Source organism: Phyllostomus discolor, chromosome 8 (genome assembly GCF_004126475.2).
Source record: "Phyllostomus discolor isolate MPI-MPIP mPhyDis1 chromosome 8, mPhyDis1.pri.v3, whole genome shotgun sequence".
In the NCBI taxonomy this organism is placed as follows: Eukaryota; Metazoa; Chordata; class Mammalia; order Chiroptera; family Phyllostomidae; genus Phyllostomus; species Phyllostomus discolor.
The window spans coordinates 47,181,972-47,207,576 of record NC_040910.2 but is presented as its reverse complement, the minus strand read 5'-3'; the positions used below and the strand labels follow the sequence as shown (position 1 = coordinate 47,207,576).

Here is a 25,605-nt window from a genome sequence, read left to right as displayed (position 1 = left end):
ACAGCAGCTGCACCGCTTCATGTCCCCACCGGCAGCGCGCAGGCGCTCCATGTTTTCCATTCTCCCAGCACTCACTTATCTCACTTTGTGATTACAGCTACTCTAGTAGTTCCTTATTGTGGTTCTGGTTTGCATTCCCTGATGACTAATGATAGTAATGGTCTTAAATGCTTAGCATGCGTCAGTTCTTTTATTTCACAAGGAAGATCAAATTATTAGTTTTATTTCTGAAGATGAGAAAACTGGCATATAAGGAGATGAAGTCTGTTAGCTAAAGGTCTTACCCTTGAAGTGAAAAAACTAGAATTCTTTCAGTCAGAACTGGGGCTCAGAAGCCCACCCAGGGGAGGCCTGTCTGCTCCAAGAAGGGATAAAGACCTGGACGGGAAAGAAGAGACCAATATTAGCCAGCAGCAGTGAAATGAGCCCAGAACTAGAAACATGCCACTCTCAGGGGGTTAGAAAGAAACAGCCGGCAGTAGAGAACTGGGGAGACATGCTGTAAGTCCAACGAAACTGGCCGTAGAGTCTCCGGCTGTAGACACATTAACACGGGAAAGAGTGTCATGTTTAAACATGAAGTTTTTTGACCTAAAGAAAATTGTGACTCCTTTTAAAGCCAGGTTCCTGGGCTATCTTGAGAAGATCTAACGTTGTTAATGAGAAAGATCTGGGGACATTTTTTGCCTCCCCTGTAGACTGTGAAGAGTACAGATGGTAAGACTGTGCTCTTGGAGTTGTCATGTATGAGGCATATTTTAAAATTTTTTAGAATTGATTCTTAGAGAGAGGAAGGTAGAGAGAGAGAAAAACATCAATTTGTCTTCCCATTTATTTGTGCATTCATTGGTTGATTCTTTTTTAAAAATATGTTTATTGATTTTAGGGAGACAGAGACAAACATCAGTGTGAGAAACATTGGCTGCCTCCCATATGCACCCCAACAAGAAATTGAACGCACAACCTAGGTTGTGTCCTGACCAGGAATTGAATCCCCAACCTTTTGGTGCGCAGCGTGACCAATGGAGCCATACTGTCCAGGGTCATTGGTGGATTCTCATATGTGCCCTGACAGGGGACTGAACCCATAACCTTGGTGTTGGGATGATGCTCTAACCAACTGCAGGGCCTATATGAAGATGTTTAAGTAGCCAGCCATCTGAAGGATGGCCCCTCTGCTTAGAGCCTTAGGCTGTAGTACAAACCTAGTGTGGTCTAGTCAGCGCTTCATTTGCAACCCGATCCCCCAGCCCTCCCAGATCTTCAGCACCTTTAGCTCCCTGGCTGTTCTTGCAATAAACCAAGCACACTCTGACCTCAGGAATTTTGTACTTGCTTCTCTTCTGCCTGGGACTCCCTTTCCTTACTCCTATACTTCCTTAGGTCTGACCTTAGATGGCACCTCCTCAGGAAAGCCTCCCCCAACTCCCAGGGCTGTTTAGCTGATCAGGGATCTGGAGATATCTTGAAATATACTGATTGTCCTGAAAAATGGGGAAGAACCAGACTGTGAATGTGAAAGAACCGACAGCAAAGCTGACCCTGGGTTATATCTGGGAGGCATCAGTGTGGTTCCCTGCAGTCATCAGTGAACAAACAGGCTTGTTGTAGTTTGGTTGACTGATGCCAGTGCATTCTGGGCTTTAAATGAACCTTAATCGTGCTCCTATATATCAGTTTGTATTCATTGTTTTGTAAATTTAAAACAATCTAAGAAGTTGAACTTAGTGAACAGCTGTCAGGGCAAGATGGGTGAGGCAGGCTGAGAAAGCACAGTGTTGTACCCTGTCTTTATTTAACATTGACATGTTGTTTACCATGAAATTTTTGCATTAATTTTGATTTTTCAAAATATTGCATTAGATGTGATTTCTCTTGGTCACTTACCCGAAATTTGGTAGTCAAGTTGCGTGCCTCCCTTGCCTGACCCCAGATTCCTCCACCCCCTTCAAAAAACCCTTGCATTTCTTTTCTCTCAAAAGACCAAAAATAGAAGCCATCTTTAACGTCTGGTGATGAAAAATAGAAGCCATCTTTAACGTCTGGTGATGAATAAATGCCAAAAGGTAAACAACCAGGGTTTTGGGGTGCTGACCCTCCACACCACAGCCCAGGCCCTCTGCCCACTGGTGTCAGCCAGGACTCCCAACCTCCAGAGACCTATCCTCCCTTCCCCTCTGTTACTTAGCTTCCACTTTCTGAAGTCTCCCCATACCTGCATTCCTAGCTGTTTGTCATTCCTGGCTAATGGTCCCCTCTGTGCCTCACCCTTTGGTGTCCCAAGGCAGGGCCAGAGCCCAGAGGAGTGATTCAAAGGCCTGGAGAACAGAGAATGGCTATTGATGAGGTCACCTGGCTGTGGGGGGCTGCTTCCTGTGCTGACTGGAACCCCACTCAGTGTTTTGATGCTAATTGTTGGAGGCAAAGGCCAGCCTGAGACATGCAATTTGCTGCCTTCACTGCCCTTGCTCCACTTTTCTGAAATGTTGACCCCATGCCCTTGCTTGTGGGTGAAAGTCGGGTCCCCTCCTCAAAGATGTTTACTTTCTCTTCCCTCCACCTTCCACTTGGCTGTCTCTGTCCAGCAGTCAGACAGATCTTTATGAAGGGAAAATATAAAAGATTACCCCTCTGCTTATAGCCTTAGGCTACAGTACAAACCCAGTGTGGTCAGGTCTGTGCTTTATCCCCAACTGCATTCCTCACCCTCCCCAGCATTCCAGCCCCATTAGTTCCCTGGCTGTTTCTGCAGTGAATCAAGCATGCTTGGACCTCAGGAACTTTGTATGTGCTGCTGCTTCTACCTGAAATACCTACTCCTACACAACTTTAGGTTTGATCTTAAATGTCACCTCCTCAAGAAAGCCTTCTCTGATTCCCACACTGAGTCACCACCTCTATTTATAGCTCTAATTGCAAACCCTTTCTTTTCCTCATAGCTTTTATGACAATTTATCTCATATTCATTAGTGTGATTATTTGTTTAATATCCACATCTTCCCCTCTCAAATGCAAGTACTGAGATAATCTTTCCGTGTCAAATGCAAACACAGGGGTCATGTCTAATCAATTCAACATTGTATCCCCAATGGTTTCTAAAAGTGTACCTGGCACAAAGTAGGTGCTCAATAAATGTTTCTTGAGTGGATGCATTGTCATCCTTCAACTGTTGAAATTTGGGGCTGGCTCATTCTTTTCTGGTACAGTCTGTTCTTTGCACTGTAAGGTGTTGAACAACAGCCCTGACCTTGACCCACTATATATTCTAATACATTTCTCTCTCCTGCAGTTTTAACAACCAAAAATGTCTCCAGAAACTTCCAAGTGTCCTCTGGGAAAGGGAGAACACTGGTGGGAACCACTGGATATAGGAATGAGGAAAGGTCTGACTGACGCACCCCCAGCTACAGCAGCCACGCCCCCTTTAGTGGCCCTTAGCACTTGGTCTGCCTCCTGGTGAGAGCACTGATATTTCTGTGTGTATCATTCCACCCAGCACCCTGGAAACTTCTCAAAGACAGGGAATAGCAGCAAGCCCATCTCTGTACTCCCAGAAGTAGCACAGGATTTGAGATACAGAAGGCCACAAATAATTATTAAATAGATCTTGAAAGGCTGGCATTTATTGAGTATCTCTTGTGTGCCAGGCATTGTCAATTACCCTACAGAGATGATGCTATTTAATTCTTGGAACTATCCTAAGAAGTGGAGACATCACTATTAAACCCATTTTGGTGATGGGAAACTGAAGCTAAGAAGTGAATGTGATTTAACTAAGGCCACTATGCTTCATCACTTAACTACTACACAGCTCTTTCTGCAATTCAGAACATCTTTCTTTATCTTGTGAGAGAGCAAAGGAGAGCAAAGAACTCCTTTGCCATTCTTTGTCATCTGTTGTTGCCATGGTGATGAGTCATAGGGACCATTCTTGGAGGGTAAGAGCCATAGAGAGGAAGCTATTCCTGGGGAAGGAGGTTCAGGGAGAAAGGGGTCAGGTGAGGCAGCTCATTGAAGAAGCACTTCTCCCTGTAGCACCCCCTGCTGGATGACAACGCTCTTCATGAGGTCCTACTTTTCCTGTCCCACTGATAACCCAAAATAGGTGGCTCCAGTTGGTCATTTCCTCAATTTACTCCTCTCCCTCTGACCGTAAGCTCATCAAGCAAAACATGAAATTATATCACCCTAACTATTGTTCAAATCACTTGTGGATTAAAGGCTCTTAGGATGCTGGAGAGTTGTTTAATTTGAAATGGACCAGTCCTCCTTGGACAGCGGACAAACAAATCCCACTGTAGCAAGATGGTGTGATGAAGGATTGGAATCAGAGAAGACTTACCTTGAAAACCTGGGCCTACAAAGTTGTATGACTTTGGATAAATCACGCAACTGTTTGAGCCTCTGTTTCCCCTCTTTCAAATGAAACGATTGAGAGTTTATCTGCCCTGATCCTCCGCTGTGAGGCTATGATGAGATAATGTACTGAGGCATAACAGGAAACATGCAGTATATTCTGCAAAGAAAGATGCTTTGACCTCCCCAGTTTTGACCGAAATTGTTTTCCACATCCTCCCAATTCATGCTAGCATGGGATGTTTTTACTGCTAAAGTTATGGAGAAAGACTGAATTCAACTTTAGGACAAATGATGCCCAGTTGACTATTCAACTTAAATAGGAACACACATATTTTTCCTTTTTTCCTAACTTTGGCTAATTTGATTAATTTATTGCTCGTGCATTTTAATTACATGTGCTGCTTAACCATTGTGTGTACACTTGTGTGTACACTTGAATGCCTGCAAGAGTCTTTACAAACCTTAAAGCATCAAACAAATAAAGATTATTAATGTTTACAGGGTGCCATTTCTTTTTTTTTAGCCTTTATTTATTTATTTTTAGAGAAAGTGGAATGGAGGGAGAAAGAGAGGGAGAGAAACATCATTGTGTGGTTGCCTCTCATGAGCCCCCCCACTGGGGACCAGTCCTGCAACCCGGGCATGTGCCCTAGACTGGAATCGAACCGGCAACCCTTTGGTTTGCAGGCCCATGTTCAATCCACTGAGCTATGCCAGCCAGGGCTACAGGGTGCCATTTCTAATGGTAGCATCAGGTAACCCAACTCACTTGTTCCAAGGAATTCCTCCCAGACTGTCATATGTTTTCTGGGTAGAGCTTGCTGAGGAAGGTCTTCTTCATAGCGTTCTTCAGCTCCTTGTTCCTAAGGCTGAAGATAATGGGGCTGAGGAAGGGTGTGAGGACTGTGTAGGTGACGCCCATCAGGGTGTCTCCTTCCAGAGACTGGGGACCCTTGGACTTGAGGTAGATCACAGAGGCGAAGCCATAGTGCACGACCACCACAGTGAGGTGGGACGCGCATGTGGAAAAAGCCTTATGCCGGCCCTCAGCAGAGGGGATCCTCAAGATGGCAGCCACGATGGAGGCGTAGGAGAGGAGGATGAGGAGACAGCAGCCCAGCAGGGCTGTGATGCACACCAGGCCCACACCCTTGGCCACATCTGGTACATTATCACCACAGGCCAACTTCAACAAAGGTGGCACGTGACAAGCAAAATGGTGGATCTCATTGGGTCCACAGAAGGTGAGGTGAAAAATGGCCATTGTCACCACCAGCCCCATAACCAAGCCACCTACCCAAGACCAGGACACCAGGCAGGCACAGCCACGGGGACTCATGAGCACGTTGTAGCGCAGGGGGTGGCAGATGGCCACGTAGCGGTCATAGCCCATGACCGTGAGCAGGAAGGAGTGGGTGAAGCCAAATGTGAAGGAGAAGAACATCTGGCTGGCACAGGCCTGGAGGGCAATGGAGTGGTGGGTGGAGAGCAGGTCGGCCAGCATGCGTGGGATGATGGTGAAGGTGTAGAGGATCTCGGAGACAGAGAGGGCGCACAGGAAGAGGTACATGGGCGTGTGGAGGCTGCGCTCGGCCCAGATGGTGGCCATGATGAGCAGGTTCCCCAGCAGTGTGAACAGGTACATCAGCAGGAACAGCAGGAAGAACATCAGCTGAAGGTGGGGGAAGGTGGAGAAGCCAACAAGGATGAATTCGGACACTGCTGAGAGGTTGGTTCTCGGCATGGAGGCCGTGCCTGGGTGGAGATGTGACAGGGAGAGGTCAGCAGTGATGGAGAAGGTCATCATCTTCCACCTGGACTTGTCCAAGGGGCTTCTCCTAATAAATGACAGCTAATATTGACTGAGCTTTCACTCCATGCCTCCTATGATTTAATCCTCTCCTCAACCTAGTAAGGAAGGTGCTGTTTTCATCACTGTCATTTTGAGTATCTTAAGCATACTCATTGAGAATATTGGGGTGCACAGAGTCTAATTAATTTGTTCAAGGTGAAGCTGTTAAAATGACAGAGCCAAGACTTGCACCCATGGCTGACTTTCTCTAGGTTTTCTCCTAAAATGAAAATGCTCCTTCAGCCCTAGCTGGTGTGGCTCAGTGATTGAGTGCTGGCCTGAGAACCAAAGAGTCACTGGTTCGATTCCCAGTCAGGGCATATGCCTGGGTTACAGGCCAGGTCCCCAGTGAGGGGTGTGTGAGAGGCAACCACACATTGATGTTTCTCTCATTCTCTTTCTCCTTCCCTGTCTCTAAAAATAAGTAAGTAAAATCTCAGAAAAAAAAAGAGAAAAGCCTTCAGAGCAGCCATTTCTGCTCTATTCTTCTACTCCTCTTCCCATAGCTTCAGATGCCAAGAGATGTCCCTACCCCATATCTACAACTCCTTGGACCAGTGTGCATCTCTAACTTAACGTGAGTCAATCATATTCTTCATCTGGAGTTATTCATGCCAACAATCAGAGTCAGGAGCCTACGTGGAATTAGGTTCTGGATTTCTCCAGCTCCCATGAAGCAGGTAAGCACATTCTGAGGCAATGCAACATAGCCATAAGGCAAAAGGACAGGGGAATCAGCCAATGTGAGTTAGAATCCCAGCTCTGCCTATTGGATAAACTTGAGGGCATTTCTTCACCTCTCTGTATCTCCATTTCTCCTTACCTACCTCAGATGGCTGTTGTTAGAAATAAATGAGCTATTCTTGGAATGTGACCTGGCACACAGTAGGTGCTACCTATGATAATTAAATCAGTACACTAAGTGAGCAAAAGTACATAGTCTATGCTCACTAAATAACCTCAGTTTAATGAGATCAATGTTTCTTTACGAATAACTTAACTATTTTTAAATTATTTTATTAGGCAATGTAAAGTTTAAAAAGCAGCAAATCACTAACCTCCCTTCTGTCTCTATGGGTTTGCCTGTTCTAGACATTTCACATACATGAGATACGCTACGTGCCTTTTTGTGTCAGGCTCCTTTCACTCAGCGTGTTTTTAAGTTTCATCCATGAGGTAGCATGTGTCGGTGCTTCATTCCTGTTCACGGTCAAACAGCATTCCATTGTGTGCATGGACCACGTTCTGTTTATCTCTTCATCAGCTGATGGAATTTGGGTTGTTTCCGCTTTTTCACTATTGTGAATAGTGTTTCCATGAACATTCATGTGGCAGTTTAAAGTACATCAGTGGTTTCCCAGGGCTGGGGGAGTGGGAGAATGCAGAGAGACTGCTAATGGGTATGGGGTTTCCTTTGGGGGTGATAAGAAAGTTCTGAAACTAGACATAGGTGGGGTCACACAACATCATGAATATTTAATGTCACTGAATTATACCATAAAATGGATGAAATGGTCAATTTTATTTTATGTGTATTTCATAATTTTAAAATCAGGACAAAACTAGTAAATACTCTTGTAAGTGGGCTGAGGCCCTTGAACAAGCCCTGACAGGGTGACAACGAGGCAGGAAGGAGGGATCAGGCACTCCAGTGACTGCAGCCTGCGATCCTCAAACATCGCTGGTTTCCAGAATTTCTTGGCTTCCTTCTCCTGGAATCTCTTGCATCTTTTCTCTACTTCTGGGCAAGCACCTGCCCGTACATCTCCAGGACTGTGGCCCCAGTAGCCCTACTCAGTCTTGTGACTCTGAGATCTTACAGGGCTGAGTCAAAGTCAATGACTTGGAAACAAGAGCTTCTAAGAAGAGGCTGAACGGGCCCAGGCTGGTGTAGCTCTAAGGATTGAGTGTGGGTCTGCGAACCAAAGAGGAGGCTGAATAGGTGGGACCAGGGCCGTTGGGTCATGCACACAATTCTCTGTGCCCTCCAATGTCTAGTGTGAGGTTTCTCAGCTGCGGAACTTTTGATACTTGGGACCAGATCATTCTTTATTATGGAGAGCCATCCTGTGTGCTGTAAGCTGTTCAGCAGCATCCCTGACTTCTACCAGCTAGATGCCAGTAGCCCTTGCTCAGTCATGACAACAAAACATGTCTCTAGACACTGCCAATGTCCCCATGGAGGGCAAAGTCTCCCAAGCTGACTGGAGATCTAACAGTGCAGTTGCAATTCTTTGGCGTTCTCCCTCAGCCCAGAGCCCAGTTTCTTCCCTTCTCCACCTGCAAGTTCCTGTTTATTTTGAATATTCAGCTTACTTGTCACCTCCTCTGTGCAGCCCTCCTGCACATTCTCTTCACAAAGCAGATTTAGCCCCTCACTCCTGGGTGCTTTTGAAACAACGACCCCTGAGTGAGTTTAAAAATCCTTGTTTCATAAACAATAAAAAATTAAAAGAGACTGGCAAAAAATCTATACAACAGATGTAATAACAGTTTAATTCCATTAAATATAAATGGTTTCCAAAAAATCCTTGCTCCCTAATTTTGTCATAACCCTCATTGTAATGAATCCTATTTGAGATGTAACTGTCTCTGGCACTGGATTTTGGGTTCTTGGTGAGAGTAGTTACCTGTTATTGGATGTGCCTTATTGTAACCACAGAACCAGCTCAGACTGGTCTTATCCTGTTTCTCACAAAATCCAGAACGAAAATTTAGGAGCAACACTTGTGAACTCTTTCCTGATCTCCCCACAGAAACAAAGGACCAGAAGGTGACCTGACCACCTTTTCAGAACTGAAGGATCTGAAGATCTTGCTGTCCAGGAAGATCTGGTGCTGAAATTTGGTAAACCTTGCCCCAAAGCAGATCAGGGAGACAGATTTGAGTGTTGCCTCCTGTCTCCTTGCCAGCCAAACTTGCAAATAAAAGCTCTTTCTTTTCTCAAAGGCCGGTGCTGTAGTATTGGCTTCTATGTGCATCAGGCTGTGAGCCTTTGCTTGGTAACACTGTGGTCCAAGCACTGTGTTCGTGCATTTCTTAATTGTTTATTGTTTATTGAATGTTTATCGAAACATTGTGCCCTGGCTGGCGTAGCTCAGTGGATTGAGCGCGGGCTGTGAACCAGCCATCGCAGGTTCAATTCCCAGTCAGGGCACATGCCTAGGTTGCAGGCCATGACCCCCAGCAACCGCACATTGATGTTTCTCTCTCTCTCTCTCTTTCCCTCCCTTCCCTCTCTAAAAATAAATAAAATCTTAAGAAAAGAAACTCAAACAATTAAAAAAAGAAACATTGTGGAGCACATGCTATTATCCTTGTTTTACAGGTGTGGTGGCTGAAGCCCACAGAAGACACATTACTTGCACAGGGACCACGGCTCCAGATCTGAACCTGTGTGTCACTGACCCAAAGCCTGTCCTTTCCTAACCTCTGTTGTACTCACCACTTACTGGTGGTTGTTAATGTCGGAGGCCACTTCCAGGACTGGAAAGATGTTGATTTCACTATGCCATTCCACTCACACACTCCCTCCTCATCAACTAGGATCACAAAAACCCACAGCCATGAAGGAAGAAAGGGTGGGGACTGAGAAGACAAGAGCTCGCCGTGGCCTGGGGAGGCGGCCCTATCAAATGGTGGGGATGCTGAGTACAGCAAAGAGGGCTGCTCATTCACTCTGGAAAAGGCAAAACTATTCAGACAGTGAAAACATTAGTGGTTACCAGGGCTCAGGGGGAGAGAGGAAGGGATGGATAGGTAGGACTCGGGATTTTTTAAGACAATGAAACTACTCTGTATGATACTAGAGTGGTAGATACATGACATTGTGCATTTGTCAAAACTCATAGGAGGTACAGCACCGAGAGTGAACCCAAAAGTGAACTTTGAGCTTTAGTTAATAATGTATCCATATGGGCTCAGCCATGGTAGCACAGCACCTCAGTAATGCAGGATGTTCATAATGGGAAACTGCAGGGAGAGGGATGGTGTGCAGGAGCACTCTGCTACTGGCTCCACTTTCTGTAAACCTAAAGCTGTTCTAGAATGCAAAGTCTATTCACTCTTAAGTGAAAAAAAAAAAGCCATAGAACTATGGTAGGTGTGGGTCCAGGACGTTGGAGAGGACCACTGAAAGCCTCCTGGCGTTGATCCACCAGAGCACTTAGTGGGTTCCTCTATCAGCAAACCGAGAGGAGTGAGAGGGTGCACATTCATGGGCCAGTCCTGCCCACGTATACCCCTAGGCCAGTGTCCCAACTTCAGCATCAGGGACATTTGGGGGCTGGATCATTTTTTATGGCGGGGGCTGTCCTGTACCTTGTGGGGTGTTGAACAGCATCCCTGGCACCCCTGGATGCCAGTAGCATCTCTCAGTTGTGGTCATCAAAAGTACCCTCACACATTGCCAAATGAGAAACACGGGCTGGCTAGATCTGTCTGGTCTCTCAGATCCCATCTTGCCTTACCTGTCTGCCCCATCCTGGCTGTCTCTTCTTAATGTGCCATTTAGTCTCCCTCCGCATTCTCCTTCGAGTATCAGCCACCTCCTCCCTCCACTTTCTCTCCCTCTTTTCATCCTCAGATCCTTACTATTACCTTACCTACCCCCCCACACCCCCATGCTGCACACTCCTGGGAGGTGGCTGAAGCCTTCAGTCCTGCACCCTCTTGTCTCTCTCTTTGCTCTGCCTGCCCCCAATTCTTTTAGCACTGGTTTCTGGCCAGGACAGGGACGGGAGAGATGAAAAGTCAAACAGGTGTGCTGGCTAACTTTGAATGGCAGCAGTTCTCTATGTACCTGAGCTTTCTCACCTGCCCACTGAACCCTCCCTATAAGATAATAATCATCACATGGCCTTGAATCTAGGAAGTGGGGCCCTGTCTGCTGCCCCCATCCCATAGACCCAAATTGCACCAGGAGTTGTATAAACAGGGGACTTCTCTGAGTCCAGGGTAGATGCTGGTTTTCCAGGTGTTTCATGGTCTGGTGAAAGGCAGGAAAGGTGACTTACCTGGAGCCCTGCACCTGCTCCTGCCTCACCACAGTGGAAGGCCTAGCTTGGCATTTCCCTGTGTAGGTGAAGGTTAGGCTGCAAGGTAAAGGGCCTGCTGCCTTGAGCATGCCAGCCGGGCAGGGGGGTTTGTTTGAGCCTCACCTTCATTATTTATGTCACCTCTGCTCCCTGCCCTCTGCCTTCTGCCACTGTGGTCCTACTGCCTCTGCCTCTGTTACTGGGATGCTGGGACTCCTGGGGATCCCGCAAGGGAGAGGACAACCTTGGGGACACTGTGTCCTCCCCTCCCTGCCCTCTCTGTCTGCCAGGGGTGAGTCAATTAACTGAGCTTCTCAGGGGCTGGAGCAGAGCCTAATGCTGTGCAAATCTGGGGCCTGGGGCCCTGGATGCTGACTTCGGCAGGAGAGCAGCCCTGTTGTCACCCACTGGGGCCGAGGAGGCTGCCTGACATGGCCCTCTGCCTTCATCCTTCCCGATCCATGTCTTCTGCCTAATAAAATGTCTTTTTAAAGCTTTAAAAAATCAAATGACACACAAATATTTGTTTCTTCTTAAATAATTGAAATGTCACAAATAAGGCTGAAAGTTATGCAATGGTCAGCCATGCAATCATGATAATAAATTTGATGGGCATCCTTGCAGACTTGTCTACATGTGGAGTGTGAACAAGCACAAACCATAAAATAAGAGTACAATGGTGGGGGTTTACTGTACTTTTGTTTTGTTTTGTTTTTGAGGTAAATTTCACATAACATAAAACTACCCACTTTAAAGTGAATTAATCAGTGGCATTTAGCACATTCTTGGCATTGTGCAACATCACTTCTATCTAGTCCAGGACACTCTCATCCCTCAAAAGGAGACCCTGCTCCCATTGGCAGTCACTTTCCATTCCCACCCCCAGCCCCTGGCAATCCCTGATCTGCTTTTCATCCTATGGTTCTGGAGATTTTGTAGGAACAGAATCGTGCACGTGGCCATTGGGGTCAGGCTTCTCTCACTCCGTACCACGTTTTTGAGGTTCACCCCTGACGTAGCCTGTGTCGGTGCTTCACTTCTCTCTGTGGTCCAGTGACAGTCCCCATTGCGGACGGACCACATTGTGTGTGTCCATTCACTGCAGGCTGCTCCCGCCTTTTGGTTATTGTAAATCATGCTACTGTGAATATTTGTGTGCAAGGGTTTGTTTGAGTTCTTTTCAGTTCTTTGGGGTACATACCAGGGAGTAAAATTGCTGGGTCATATGGTAATGCTATGTTTAACTTTTTTTGGTTTATCAGAGCTTTCAAAAATTATTTTATTTTTTATTTCTTATTATTTATTCTATTATAATTATCCCAGTTTCTCCCTTTGGCCCCCCTCCACCCAGCCCACCCCTCCTGCTCACAGTCCATCCTCTCTCCATTGCCCGTGTCCACGGGTCATCGTACATGTTCTTGGACTAGTCTCACCACCTTTCTTCCACCATTCCCCCCCTCCTTCCCTCCTACAGCTGTCAGTCTGTTCCATGTTTCCACGTCTCTGGTTCTATTTTTCTCATTAGTTTATTTTGTTCATTAGACTCCAACAATAAGCGAGGTCCTATGGTATTTGTTTTTCACCAACTGGCTTACTTCACTGAGTGCAATAACCTCCAGTTCCATTTATGCTTTCGCAAAAGGTAGAACTTCTTTCCTTCTGCTGCATAGGATTCCATTGTGCGAATGTACCACAGTTTTTAACCCACTCATCTACTGATGGGCACTTGGGCTGTTTCCAACACTTAGCTATTGTAATTTCACCCTAATTTTTTGATGACTTACCTAACTGTTTCCCATACTGTGTGTTTTAACACAAATATGATTGTCTCTATAACTTGGCTTTTTCACTCAACATCTTGGAATGATATCCATGTTGGTTTTATATAGACTGTGCTTTCTCAGCCTGAGCACTGTTGACCTTGGGACTGGATCATCCTTGTGGTGGGTGTCATTCTGTGCACTGCAGGACATTTAACAGCATCCTTAGCCTCCACCCACTAGATGACAGCAGCCTCCCCACCCCAGCCATGACAAAAATGTCTCCATGTCACCATAAACAGTCAGTCAAAGTACAGTGGGGAGAGGTTCTTACCTGAGTGGCACCAAAAGCTAGAAAGATGAATGATTAGAGACCTGAATGCACCCAAAGCTGGGAAGATAATCATATAGAAAAAAACCCTCCCCTCCCTAGCCCTATAAGAACTGCAGGCTTGAGCAGGAAGATGAGATGGTCTTTGAGACAGAAGTCCACCTCTCTCCCAGGCTGTGTGGCACCTGAATAAAACCTCTTTCCTTCTGCACCAGCCTCATGAGTTTGGCTTTTGTTGTGGCAGGCAGCCGGACCTCTGTTTTGTTAGGTTTCATCTAGACATGGCCAAATGTCCCCTTGTGGGGCAAAATCACCCCTAGGGGAGAACCACTGCTACAGAACCATCTCACTTTTATAGAATCAGTTTAATATTCAGTTTCATGAATATATGCAGTGTATATTTAACTGATAGACACCTTGGTTGCTTCCAATTTTTTCACCATTATTAGGTGTAATGCAATAACTATCCTTGTATGTCTTCTATTATATAAGACACTATCAGATTCAAATAAATATTGAGTAATGAGATGATCAGGTCATAGAAAATGTGATTCTTAAATTTAAGAAGCATTGCCAAACAAAGCTCCTAAGTGGCTGTGCTGATTCACACTCCTAGCACCTGTTGTCAGAGGATATATTTCCCATACCCTCACTAATGCTTAATAGTGTGAAACTTAATTTTTTTGGCAGAGCCAGCTGAGACTTTATTTTTAGAAAAAAAAACCCACTTGATTTGGCTTTTAGTTGGGGGCCTGGGTAAGAGGTCATCCCCCAGGCAGTAAGCTACCCCACCCCAGGTGAGCTGAGGGCTGGGTCTGAGCCTCAGGCAGGTCTCTGGTGCCCACGCATCCCTGCACATCTCCTTTCCCGCCAGCTTGGAGGACAGGAGGGACCACAGTGGTCCTTCACTTGGGCAGGACATCAATGACTCAGACACCAGCTTCCCATCGCCAGTCTCAATCTTCTTAACAACCACTGTCTTGGAGGAGCTGGCGCTGCTGCAGCTGAAGGAGCCAGGGCCCATCCCAGAGCCCAAGCTGGCCTGGAAGCCCAGGCCATAGCTGAGATTCTCGTAAGCCTGGCTTAGCCCACCTGGGTAGCCACTGGTGGTCTTGGTGTGGGTACTCATGTTCTGCACCCAGGAGTCCAGGCAGTTCTCCTTTCCCTCCAGCAGCTTGTGGTAGGTGGTGATTCAGGGCCATTTTGGCATTCAGGAACTCCTGGTACTCGTGCAGCTGCCGGGCCATGTCCTGCTTGGCGGCCCTTAAAGCAGCTGCCAGCTCAACCACCTTGACCTGAGCATCCTGGACAGCCAGCTCGCCATGCTGCTCAGCATTAGTGATAGCAGCCTTCAGGGAAGCCCTCTGGCCTTTGAAGCCCTCAACCTCAGCCTGGATTTGGCTGATGTTCTGGTTCATCTACTTCCACCTTTGTGTGATGCAGGTCATCGCCATGCTTCCCAGCCAATGTCTGCAGTTCCTCGTACTTGATCTGGTGCCTGGTTTCAGCCTCAGCTGGCTGCGGTTGGCTGTCTCCTCATACTGGGCCTTGACCTCGGCAATGATGCTGTCCAAGCCCAGGGAGCAGCTGTTGTCCATGGACAGCACCATGGACGTGTGGGAGATCTGGGCCTACAGCTTACTAGTCTCCTCGTCATACAGCGGCCTGTAGAAGTTGATCTCGTTGGTCAGCCCTCCCAGACAGGACCCCAGCTCTACCTTGTTCATGTAAGCTTCATCCACATCCTTCCTGATGAGGACAACTTCATTCTCCATCTCTGTGCACTTGTTGAGCTCAATCCTTGTACTTATTCTTCAAGTCCTCCACCAGCCCCTGCATGTGGCCAAACTCTGCCTCTAGTCTCAGTTCCTCCTGGGCCAGTGTTTCCAGCTGCCAACGAAGGTTGTTGATGTTGCTCTCGAACATATTGTCCATGTTACTGCGAATCATCTTCTGCTGCTGCAGGGGAGTCTGCTTGGTCTCCAGAATCTTATTCCACTGCTCCAGGCTCTGCACCTTCCTATCGATGAAGGAAGTAAGCTTGTTGTTGAGGCTCTTGATCGGCTCCTTCTCCTGGTTGTGCATAGCCTGGATGTTGGGGTCCACCTCCAGCTTCAGGAGGCTCAGCAAGCTCTGGTTTACTTGGATGGCTTTGAGGGTCCCCATACTGCCAGCTCTGCTGGAACTTGAGGCCAAATTCATGTTGGCGCCCAGGCCAACCCAGTAGCTGCTGCCCACCTGGAGAAGGCTGAGGAGCTGATGCTGGGCCCACTTGAATACAAGCAGCTCCTAAAGGCCTGAGGGCCAGAGGTGGGCACCCTGTAAGTCTTCTGGGCCACCCTTGTGCACACAGTGGAGGCTGAGTGGAAGTGAGGAGGCAAACCAGACAGAAATTCAAGGAGCCAGAAGCTGCCTCTGAAACTTAATTTTGGGGATATGGTTGCCAAGTGGGCTTCTGTTGTCACTTTAATTTGTGTTTCCCTACTTACTAGTGGGATTTTAAATCTCCATTGTTTGTAAGCCACATGTGTTTTCTCTATTTGATATGTCTATTCAAAGCCTTTCCTCATTTTTCATTATATTGTCTTGTTCTTATTTATTTGTAGGCATTTTTCTAAAAAAAGATTTCAAAAGAAAAATAAAGATTTTAAAAGAGATTCTAGCCCTGGCCACGTAGCTCAGTTGGGTGGAACATTGTCCCGTGTACCACAAGGTTGCAAGTTTGATCCCCAGTGGAGGCAACCAATTCTCTTTCACATCAGTGTTTCTCTCTCTTTCTCAAATCAATACACATATCCTAGGGTGAGGATCTTTTTTTTTAAAGGGGGAGAGAATCCCAAATACTGGTGTTTCTTTTTTAAGATTTTATTTATTTCTTTTTAGAGAGGGGAAAGGAAGGTGATAGAGAGACAGAGAGAGAGAATTATCAGTGTGTGATTGCCTCTCGCACGCCCCCCACTGGGGGCCTGAAACCCAGGCATGTGCCCTGACTTGGAATCGAACCGGCGACACTTTGGTTTGCAGGTCGGCACTCAGTCCACTGAGCTACACCAGCCAGGGCAGGAAACCTCATTGCAAAATGGAGTTGGGGGTACTTCTGGCTTCCTTGGGTGTGAATTTAAAAAAAGAGATTCTAAATACTAATTTTGTCTATCAGTCTTTTCCCTTTGCCTTGTGTTTCTTATGCCTTAATACAGTTCCTGTCAGAAACATTCTCCTTGGTTTCTTCTAATGTTTTTTATAGTATAGGTTGAGGGGTGAAAAAGTACAGCATGTGGATATGCTGCCTGTTTTTATAAAGTTTTATTGGAACACAGCCATACCCATCCATCCGCATTTGACACGGATTTGGCTTTTGACGGAGCTGAGTAGTTGGGACAGAGACATGTGGCCTACAACATCGAAAATATTTACCATCTGGCCATTTATTTTTTAAAAAGTTTACCAAGCTCTTAAACTTTCACCTAACTTTCACCTACCGAAAAAATATTATGCAAACATTTCAAGTTGGGTTTTAACTTTTTTCAAGACTTTTTAGAGAAGTTTTAGGTTCACAGCAAAGTTGAGAGAAAAGCACAGAGATTTCTGTGTACCGAACTCCCACTGTGGGCACAGCCTCTCCCATCGTCGACATCTCCCCCCACCCCTAGGTGGTAGGTTTGTTACCACCGATGAACCTGTATTGGCACATCTCACCACCCAAAGTTCACAGTTCACATTAGGATCTGCTTTTGGTGTTGTGCCTACTAAGGGTTTTAACAAATATATAATGAAATGTATCTATCATAATAGTTTCACTCAGTATTTTCACTGCCCTAAAAATCCCCTGTGCTCCACCTGTTCATTCCTCCCTCTCCTCTAACCCCTGGCAACCACTGATCTTTTTATTGTCTCCATAGTTTGCCTTTTCTAGAATGCCATATAGTTGAAATCATACAGTAGACAGACTTTTCAGATGGGCTTCTGTCACTTAGTGATATGCATTTAAATTTCTTCCATGTCTTTTTATGGCTTGACAGCTCATTTCTTTTTAGCACTGAATAATATTCCACTGTGTAGACGTACTACACTTCATTTACCCATTCATCTGTTGAAGGCCATCCAGTTTACTCTGAATTTTGGTAATTATGAATAAAGCTGCTATAAACATCCATATGCAGGTTTTTGTGTGGACCTAAGGTTTTAACTACTTTGGGTAAATACCAAGGAGCATGATTGCTGGATTGTATAGTAACAGCATGTTTAGTTTTGTAAGACACCACCAAACTGCCTTCCAAGGTGGCTGTACCATCTTGCATTCCCACCAGCAATGAATCAAAGTTTCTTTTGCTCCACATCCTCATCAGCATTTGGTGTTGTCGGTGTTCTGGATTGTAGCCATTCTAATAGGTATGTAGTGGTAAAACTTTTTTTTACCATCTAATTAATTGTTCCAACATGATTTAATAAACAGGCCACTGATTTAAATGTCACCTTTTATACAATTTATTTATTTATACATGGACGTAAGAGAGACTTGGGAATAGAGAGAAGGAAAATCATTATCCTAGAATGATCTAGAAGATAAGTGGGGCAGAATTTCATCACCAAAGTTCACCTCTGGCAAACTGTTTGTTTTCCAAAGTCCAGTAAGAACATGAAAACAAAACACCAGCAGATGAAGTTGAACTTGTTGAAAGGATTACCTCAAAACCAAAAATAGATAGTTTCCTGTAGCAATAATTACATTCAATGATTTTGGGCTTTCTTTATTATTTTTTTTCTCTAAGCCCTCTCTTTAAAAATAAACATTATATGTCAGCTAGACACAAAGGTGAGCATTCATTCTTAGAAGCACCGTAAGACTGTTTTTTTCAAAACTGATGTTTTCTTCTGCCCCAAATCCTGCTGCTTCTCATGAATTGACAAAACCTCAAATTCTCGGGCTTTCTTCCAGTGCATTATGGCTTAATTTTTAAAAACATAGTTTAAAACATTTTCCATTTATTTTTATTGTTGACACTAATACAAATATTCCCATTTTCCTCCTCTTTGCCCACCTCCACCCATCCTCCACCTCCACTGCCCTCTGGCCATAATCACACTGTTGTATGAGTCTATGAGTTATGCATATATGTGTTCTCTGGCTAATCCTTTCACATTATTTCATCCAGTGCCCCTCCCTCCCACCCCTCTGACAGCTGTCAGTCTGTTCCATGTGGCCATGTCTCTGTTTCAACTTAGTTTGTCATTTTATTTTGTTTATTAGATTCCACAGATAAGTGAGTTCATATGGTATTTATCTTTCTATGACTGGCTTATTTTTCTTAGCATAATATTCTTCAAGTCCACCCATGCTGTCCCAAAAGTTGTTTTCCTTTTTATGGCAGTGTAGTATTCCATTGTGTAAATATGACACAGCTTTTTTTTTAACCAAGAGTTGGAATCATTTAAAAATAAGTCCAACAAATAACTTTGTAATTCTTGTTTGAAAATAAAACACTGTTAAGGACAATCAAGCATATTTCATTTAAAATAGATTTTTAGTTTCTTGAACTTGTGGTGTCTATCTTTTTCAAGCCACAGAAGTCTGATTTATCTCATGCTTCCTGTGTACTGAGCTTCCTATGTATGTATGATAATTAATTTACATTGTATTTGATGTAATTCCCACAGTCCCCAGGGAGCTTGGTACCATTACTAACTTCATCTAACAACTGAGAAAACAGTATCACTGAGATGTGAGCTTAGCTGATAAAACAAGAGGGGAGAAGAAAAGGTTAAATAGCCCCATTTTGTGAAGAATTCCCACTCAAAGAGAAAGTGAAAATAGGTAAGAGATAGTCTATTCACAGGCAAAAGGAGAATTAGAACCCAAGTCTGTCAGAATTAAAAACCAGTGCCCCCAAACCATCCTGAAATTCCAGTCTTTTTGCTCTTGACTCGGCATGGACAATCTTTTTAATCCAGTATCCCCATTCCTCAGGCTATGTCTGAGTACCACAATGCCAGCATTTGCTCAGTAACCTTCTTTCACCTGAAGTCCTTAAACCCATAAAGTTCTTCATTATAAATGAATAGGTCACTGATGTACATAGGAAACCAACACTGCTTAGTAGGTGTGCCAGCCAGAGCACGTTTTCCATTTTCTCACCCGAATCCCAACTGTTACAGAAAAGTAAAAAGAACAGCAAGAAAATGAGAGAAGGTTCTTTAAATTCTTGCCTGCTGAAACCTGTGAGCCTAAGACCTTCCTCATTTTCTAAAGGGATGCTATGTGAAAAGTGTTCAAGTAATAGTAGCACTGAACCAAAATGTTCTCAGAGTGTGATCAGAAGGACAGAAGGAACTAAGAAAGGAATACCTTTTGTGAGCTATTTAATGTGTCTATGGGCCAAGCAAAGCTACCCTGAAAAGCTTTACATTTCAACTAATGTTCAACAAGGGATCCAAAAATACCCGTTGGGGAAAAGGACAGTCTCTTCAACAAATGGTGCTGGAAATACTGGATAAACACACACAGAACAATGAAGCTGGACCCCCATCTCACACCACTCACCGAAATTAACTCAAAATGGATCAAAGACTTATATATAAAACCAGCTACCATAAAACTCCTAGAAGAAAATGAAGGGAAGAGGCTTCTTGATATTGGTCTGGGGAAAAATTTTGTGGACATGACACCAAATCCACAAACAACAAAACCCAAAATCAACAAAGGGAACTATATCAAATTCAAAGCCTTCTGCACAGCCAAAGAAACAACAATGAAAAGACAATCTACAGAATGGGAGAAAATTTTTGCAAACTATATATTGGATAAGGGGTTACTATCTAAAATATATAAAGAACTTATATAACTTAATAATTAAAAAACCTAAAGAATATGATTAAAAATTAGCAAAATTAGATAGGAAATTTTCCAAAAAAAAGACATTAAAATGGCCAACAGGCACATGAAACGATGCTCAACATCCCTGATCATCAGGGAAATGCAAGTCAAAACCACAGTGAGATATCACCTCACACCTTTACAATTACCGTCATCAAGAACATAAAAGAAAACAGGTGTTTCCCAAGATGTGGTAAAGAGAGAATCCTTATATACCATTGATGGAATGTAAATCAGTGTAACTGCTATGGAAACAATATGGAATTTCCTCACACAACCCAGCAATTTCACTTCTGAATATATACCCAAAGGAAATGAAAACAGAATTTTGAAGAGCTATATGCACTCCTATGTTTATTGTAACATTACTCACAATAGTCAAGATATGGAAAAAACCTAAATGCACATCAATGAATTAACGGATAAAAAAGGAAGTGATATATACTTGTATATTTAAATGGAATATTATGTAGCCATGAGAAAGGAGGATATCCTGACATTTGCAATAACATGGGTGGACCTTGAGCACATTATGCTAAGTGAGATAAGTCAGAGGAAGACAAGTAGTATATGATACCACTTATATGTGTACTCTAAAAAAATCAAACTGATGGCAAGACAGAGAATGGGTTACCAGGGGAAGGGGGTTGGGAGGACAAGGCCAATGTCATTTAAGGATACAGACTTGCAGTGAGTAGTAAATAAACCACAGAGATCTAACACACAGTACAATGAATACTGTACTACAACCATCAACCTTACTAAGAGGATAACACTTCATTATTTCAACCACTAAAGAGAAAAGAGAAGTACATAGTGTGACAAGTACTAAATCACTACAACGATCATCTTACAATACATAAGTGTATCAAATTAACACATTGTATACCTTAAATTCACACAATGTTATATGTGAAATGTATTCAAAATATATTAAAAATACATGAATAGTAATTTTGTTTCTACCTTTAAAAAAGAAAAATAAGACAGAAAAGCCACCGTGAGCCCTAACATTGGGAAGCATTAGTTTATTTCAAAAGCAGTTGGGTATAAGAAGAGTCTTCAAACAGACTTAGCAAAGTGGTTCTTGCTGAGCAGTTTCCTGAGGGCCCTCTTCAGCTCTCGGCTCCGCAGGCTGTAGATGAAGGGGTTCAGCATGGGGGTCACCATGGTGTATATTATGGAGGCTGCCATGTCTGTCTGAGTGGTGTGTGTGGATGTGGGGTTGAAGTAGACCCCAATGACAGTCCCATAGAAGAGAAAGACGACAGAAAGGTGAGAGCCACAGGTGGAGAACGCTTTCCACTTCCCCCGGGTGGAGGGCACCTTCCACACAGCCACAGCAATAGGCGTGTAAGAGGCCACGATGCACACAAAAGGGACCAGAACCGCTGAGCCCCCGAGCACCAACACCAGCATCTCGTTGACTTGCGTATCAGAGCAAGAGAGCTTGATTAAGGTGTTGAGGTCGCAGAAGAAGTGTGGGATCCTATTGGTGCAAAAGGACAAGCGGGTCATCAGAATAGTGTGGACCATGGAAATGAGGTTGACCAAGACCCAGGGTACCGCCACCAGCAAGGCACACCGAAGGACACTCATGATTGTCATGTAGTGCAGAGGGCAGCAAATGGCCAGGTAGCGGTCGTAAGCCATGGCTGAGAGAAGGAAGCTGTCTGCGCCCCCAAAGGCGATGAAGAAATACATCTGGACCAGGCAAGCGGCGAAGGAGATGGTGGTGTTCCCACAGAGGTGGTTCAGCAGCATCTTGGGGATGGTGGTGGAGGTAAAGCAAATGTCAAGAAGAGACAAGTTGCTGAGGAAGAAGTACATGGGGCTGTGGAGGTAAGGGTCCGAGACAATGGTCAGGATGGTGAGCAGGTTCCCCAGGCACCCAATCAGATACAGGCTGCAGGACAGCCCGAAGAGCGCCTGCTGCTGCAGGGGCTGCTGGGAAAGGCCAAGGAGGATGAATTCGGAGACTTGGGTCTGATTGTCCATGTCCCGGCAGTTCTAAAACCAGAAGCAAGGGCATCAACAGTGGGTGGACTCTTGGGGAGGAAACGAGTTACCTCATTGCTGTCCTTCCTGTTCCTCTTTGCAGGTTTATCTCAACTTCTCTGAGCTGCAGTTTCCTCATTTGTTACATGGGATTAATAATTCTTATCTGTTAGGATTGTTATAAAGATTAAGTGAGAAAAACACGTCTAAGGGGCTTATATTCCTTCCTGACATGTTATATGGACAATTATTTTTATTAATGGAGCTCTCAGTGATGCTATCAAAATAGTGACGTAAATTAGTTGACTATGGCATTGCTTTTACAGTGTATCAACACATCAAGGTTTGCACCTAGTCATATATAATTTTTTATTTATTTATTTTTAGAGAGAGGAAAAGAGTGGGAGAAAGAGAGGGAGAAAAACATTGATCAGGTGTCTCTTGTATACTCCATGACCTGGGACCAAACTCACAACCCAGGCATGTGCCCTGGCCAGGAATTGAACCAGTGACCTTGCAGGATAGCACTCAACCAACTGAGCCACATTTGTCAGGGATAATTGTATCTAATATTAAATAGTCAATTATATCTCAATAAAGATGGGGAAAGAGAAATAAACACGTAATAAATAACATCAAGATTTCCAGGATTAAAAAAATAAATAAATAAATAATAGTGGTACAAGGGCATCAACTACAAAGCCAGACAGCCTAGGTTTAAATCCCAGCTCTGCAACTTACTAGCTGTGTAACATTAAGCAAGTTACTCAACCTCTCTGTGCCTTGGTTTTCCCATCTGTAAAATTAGGATAATAATAGTATCTGCCCCATAGAGTTGTTGTGAAGATGAGATGGGTTAATATGTAAAATGATGAACCTTATGCATTTTTCCGAGAGTTAAGATCTCTTGGAATAGATGGGTGATCACCAGAGGCAGGGTATTGGGGGCAGTGGGCAAAGTAGATAAAGGGAGTCAAAAAGTACAGATCTCCACTTGAAAGTAAATCAGTCCTGGGGATGTGCTGTACATCGTGGCAACCGTAGTTAACAATACTGTGCCATCTATTTGAAAGTTGCTAAGAGAGTACATCTTAAAAGTTCTCATCCCAAGAAAAAAACCTGTAACTATGCATGGTGATGGACATTAACTAGACTTATTGTGGTGATCATTTTTGTAATATATGCAAATATATTACATTGTACACCTGAAACTAATACAATGTTGTATGCCGATTATACCTTGATTTAAAAAATCTCTTCGTGTTTGAGAGCAAGAGCTCTGGGGTCCAGATGGATCCTGTTTGAATGCCATTCCTGACACTTATTAGCCACATGAGCCAGTGACAGACAAGCCCAAAACCTCAGTTTCCTGAGAGAATTAAATGAAACAATGAGTGTGGAGTTCTGTAAAAGATGCTTTTTTGAATAGGCACCACTCTGGAATGTCCCAGTAACGCATTTTTCACACCACTGATGTCTCCCTTCTTCTTGGGCTGTGAGAGCATACAGATTCATTGTGTCCTGCCACAAATTCTGGCTTCATGCACCAGGTGAGACTTGCCTAATTTTGAGCCTAGCCTCTGGGCCTACCCCTGGACAGCCCATTGCCTCTGTATCAGTCAGGTTAGGCTAAATTATGCTGTGGTCACATACACGCCCCAATCTCAGTGGCTGACAGCAATGAAGGCTTATTTCTCATGCAGGCTACATGTGCATCACAGGGTGCTATGGCTGTGCCCCTCTGTGATGAATTCCCTCTGGAACTCAGGCAGGTGGACAAACCTTTGTCTGGGATACTGCTGCTTATGGCAGCAGTGGGAAAAGTGAATTGTATGTTGGCTCCTAAGTGCTTCTGCCAGGACACACCCTGCTCTCACCCTCAATCACATGTCTATGGCTGAGCCTGGTGTCAAGGGGTAGAGAGGTGGAAATCTGCCCCAGAGAGCAGCAGCAAATATATGTGAAAAATAATAGACTCTTCAAAGCTTTGCAGTGACCATCCTATTCTCCTGAAGGCTGAGGAGAGGAGTGCATGCATTTCTCTGTGAGACAACATGACTGGTCTTTGTATCCCTGGAGTCCTATGCTCAAAACCCAGGAGAACTGTTGACCCTGCAGTCCACGTACTGAATGCCATGCCAGGCTCAAGGCACATGTGAGGCATAAACATATTTATAATACAGGTGGTAGCTGTCTTGATGCAAAGGCAGCTTTGCATCACTCTCATCTTCCACACTTCCTTTACTCGTTTCATTCATTGACTGAATTTCTGGTTCCAGTATCTACTTCTCTCCAAACTCTTATTTGATTATCCTGTTGTTTCTGAGCATCACCCTGGACACCTCCTTCCCCAGCCACTCAGTCTCATGGGGTCCAAAATGGGATCTCCCCCACCAGAGCTGCTGAGGTGTGCACTGCACACCTGGGAGCCATGCACTGGGGTGTGGGAGCAATTCCACGGGGTGCACAGGCTGCACAGCCTTAGCCAGCACAACCAACTCCTCTCTTGCCTCTCACATCCCATTGACTCCTGATTTGTGGGTTTAAAACATCATCTTCATTTCCTTGACAGAAGAAGAGAATTTATTTCCAGAGTGAGCACCCCACTCCAGGCCACCATTATCTCCCACCTGGATGACCCATCATGGAGTGGGCTCTCCATGGCCACTCTCACCCCCTGCAGTCCTTTTGCATACTGCAGCCAAAGGGACAGTGAAATGTAGATGGAGTCTTCCCCCATGTCACCCTGCCTGGTTCACCCCTGCTCCTCTCACTCCCAACACCCACAGTTTCCATCTTTCTGGTTTTGTCTTCTGCCTTGGAGCCTTGCACCTGCTGCTTCCCCTCACCTGCATTGCCTTCTCTTCTGCTTTCTTAATGCCCTCCTTTTGAGTGGAACCAAGGGGCTCTCGACCTGGACAGTACTGACATTTGGAGCCGGATCATTTGTAGTGGGGGTGCCCTCATGTATTATGGTAGGAAGCTGAACCCTGGCCTCAACCCACTGGATGCCAGGAGCACCCCCTCTCATTCTAGTTGCAACAAGCAAAAATGTCTTGAGGCCACCTGGGAAAGGCTCAAAATCTTCCCCCACCACCTTGAGGATCACTGATCCAGGTTGAAGTCCATGAACTCTCTCCTCCTGTAGCACCTGCTCAAGCCTTGAGTAGGACCATGACATTTATTGGATGCAATCCACCTTTGAGCTAACAACCACTTGGCACACATCATTCCACTGAGCTCTCCACAACCCCACAAAGCAGCCACATTTAACTCCTGCTTGGAACTAGGATCCTGTCTAGGCTCTCGTTCTGGAGTCCACTCTCTTGATCAGTTCCCAATAATGCTGCTCACGCGTGAGGCTCTGTGCCAAGCACCTTGAGTCCTCATGGGCGAAA

At 44.8% G+C, this 25,605-nt stretch overlaps 2 protein-coding genes and 1 pseudogene across 2 annotated transcripts; all 3 read right to left on the bottom strand.

The window, feature by feature from the left end:
• Window positions 1–4,993: 4,993 nt before the first annotated feature.
• LOC114504063 (olfactory receptor 10H1) lies at window positions 4,994–11,371 on the bottom strand. Its single transcript, XM_028521712.2, has 2 exons — window positions 11,227–11,371; window positions 4,994–6,114 (listed from the first exon to the last, which is right to left on the bottom strand). Exon 2 carries the CDS (start codon window positions 6,101–6,103, stop codon window positions 5,156–5,158), a length of 948 nt encoding a protein of 315 aa, XP_028377513.1. The 5' UTR covers window positions 6,104–6,114; window positions 11,227–11,371; the 3' UTR covers window positions 4,994–5,155.
• Window positions 11,372–13,309: 1,938 nt separating this feature from the next.
• LOC114503721 lies at window positions 13,310–16,665 on the bottom strand (annotated as a pseudogene).
• A 4,501-nt stretch (window positions 16,666–21,166) lies between these two features.
• LOC114503720 (olfactory receptor 1361-like) lies at window positions 21,167–22,406 on the bottom strand. Its single transcript, XM_028521355.2, has one exon. It carries the CDS (start codon window positions 22,205–22,207, stop codon window positions 21,272–21,274), a length of 936 nt encoding a protein of 311 aa, XP_028377156.1. The 5' UTR covers window positions 22,208–22,406; the 3' UTR covers window positions 21,167–21,271.
• Between the last annotated feature and the right edge of the window lie 3,199 nt (window positions 22,407–25,605).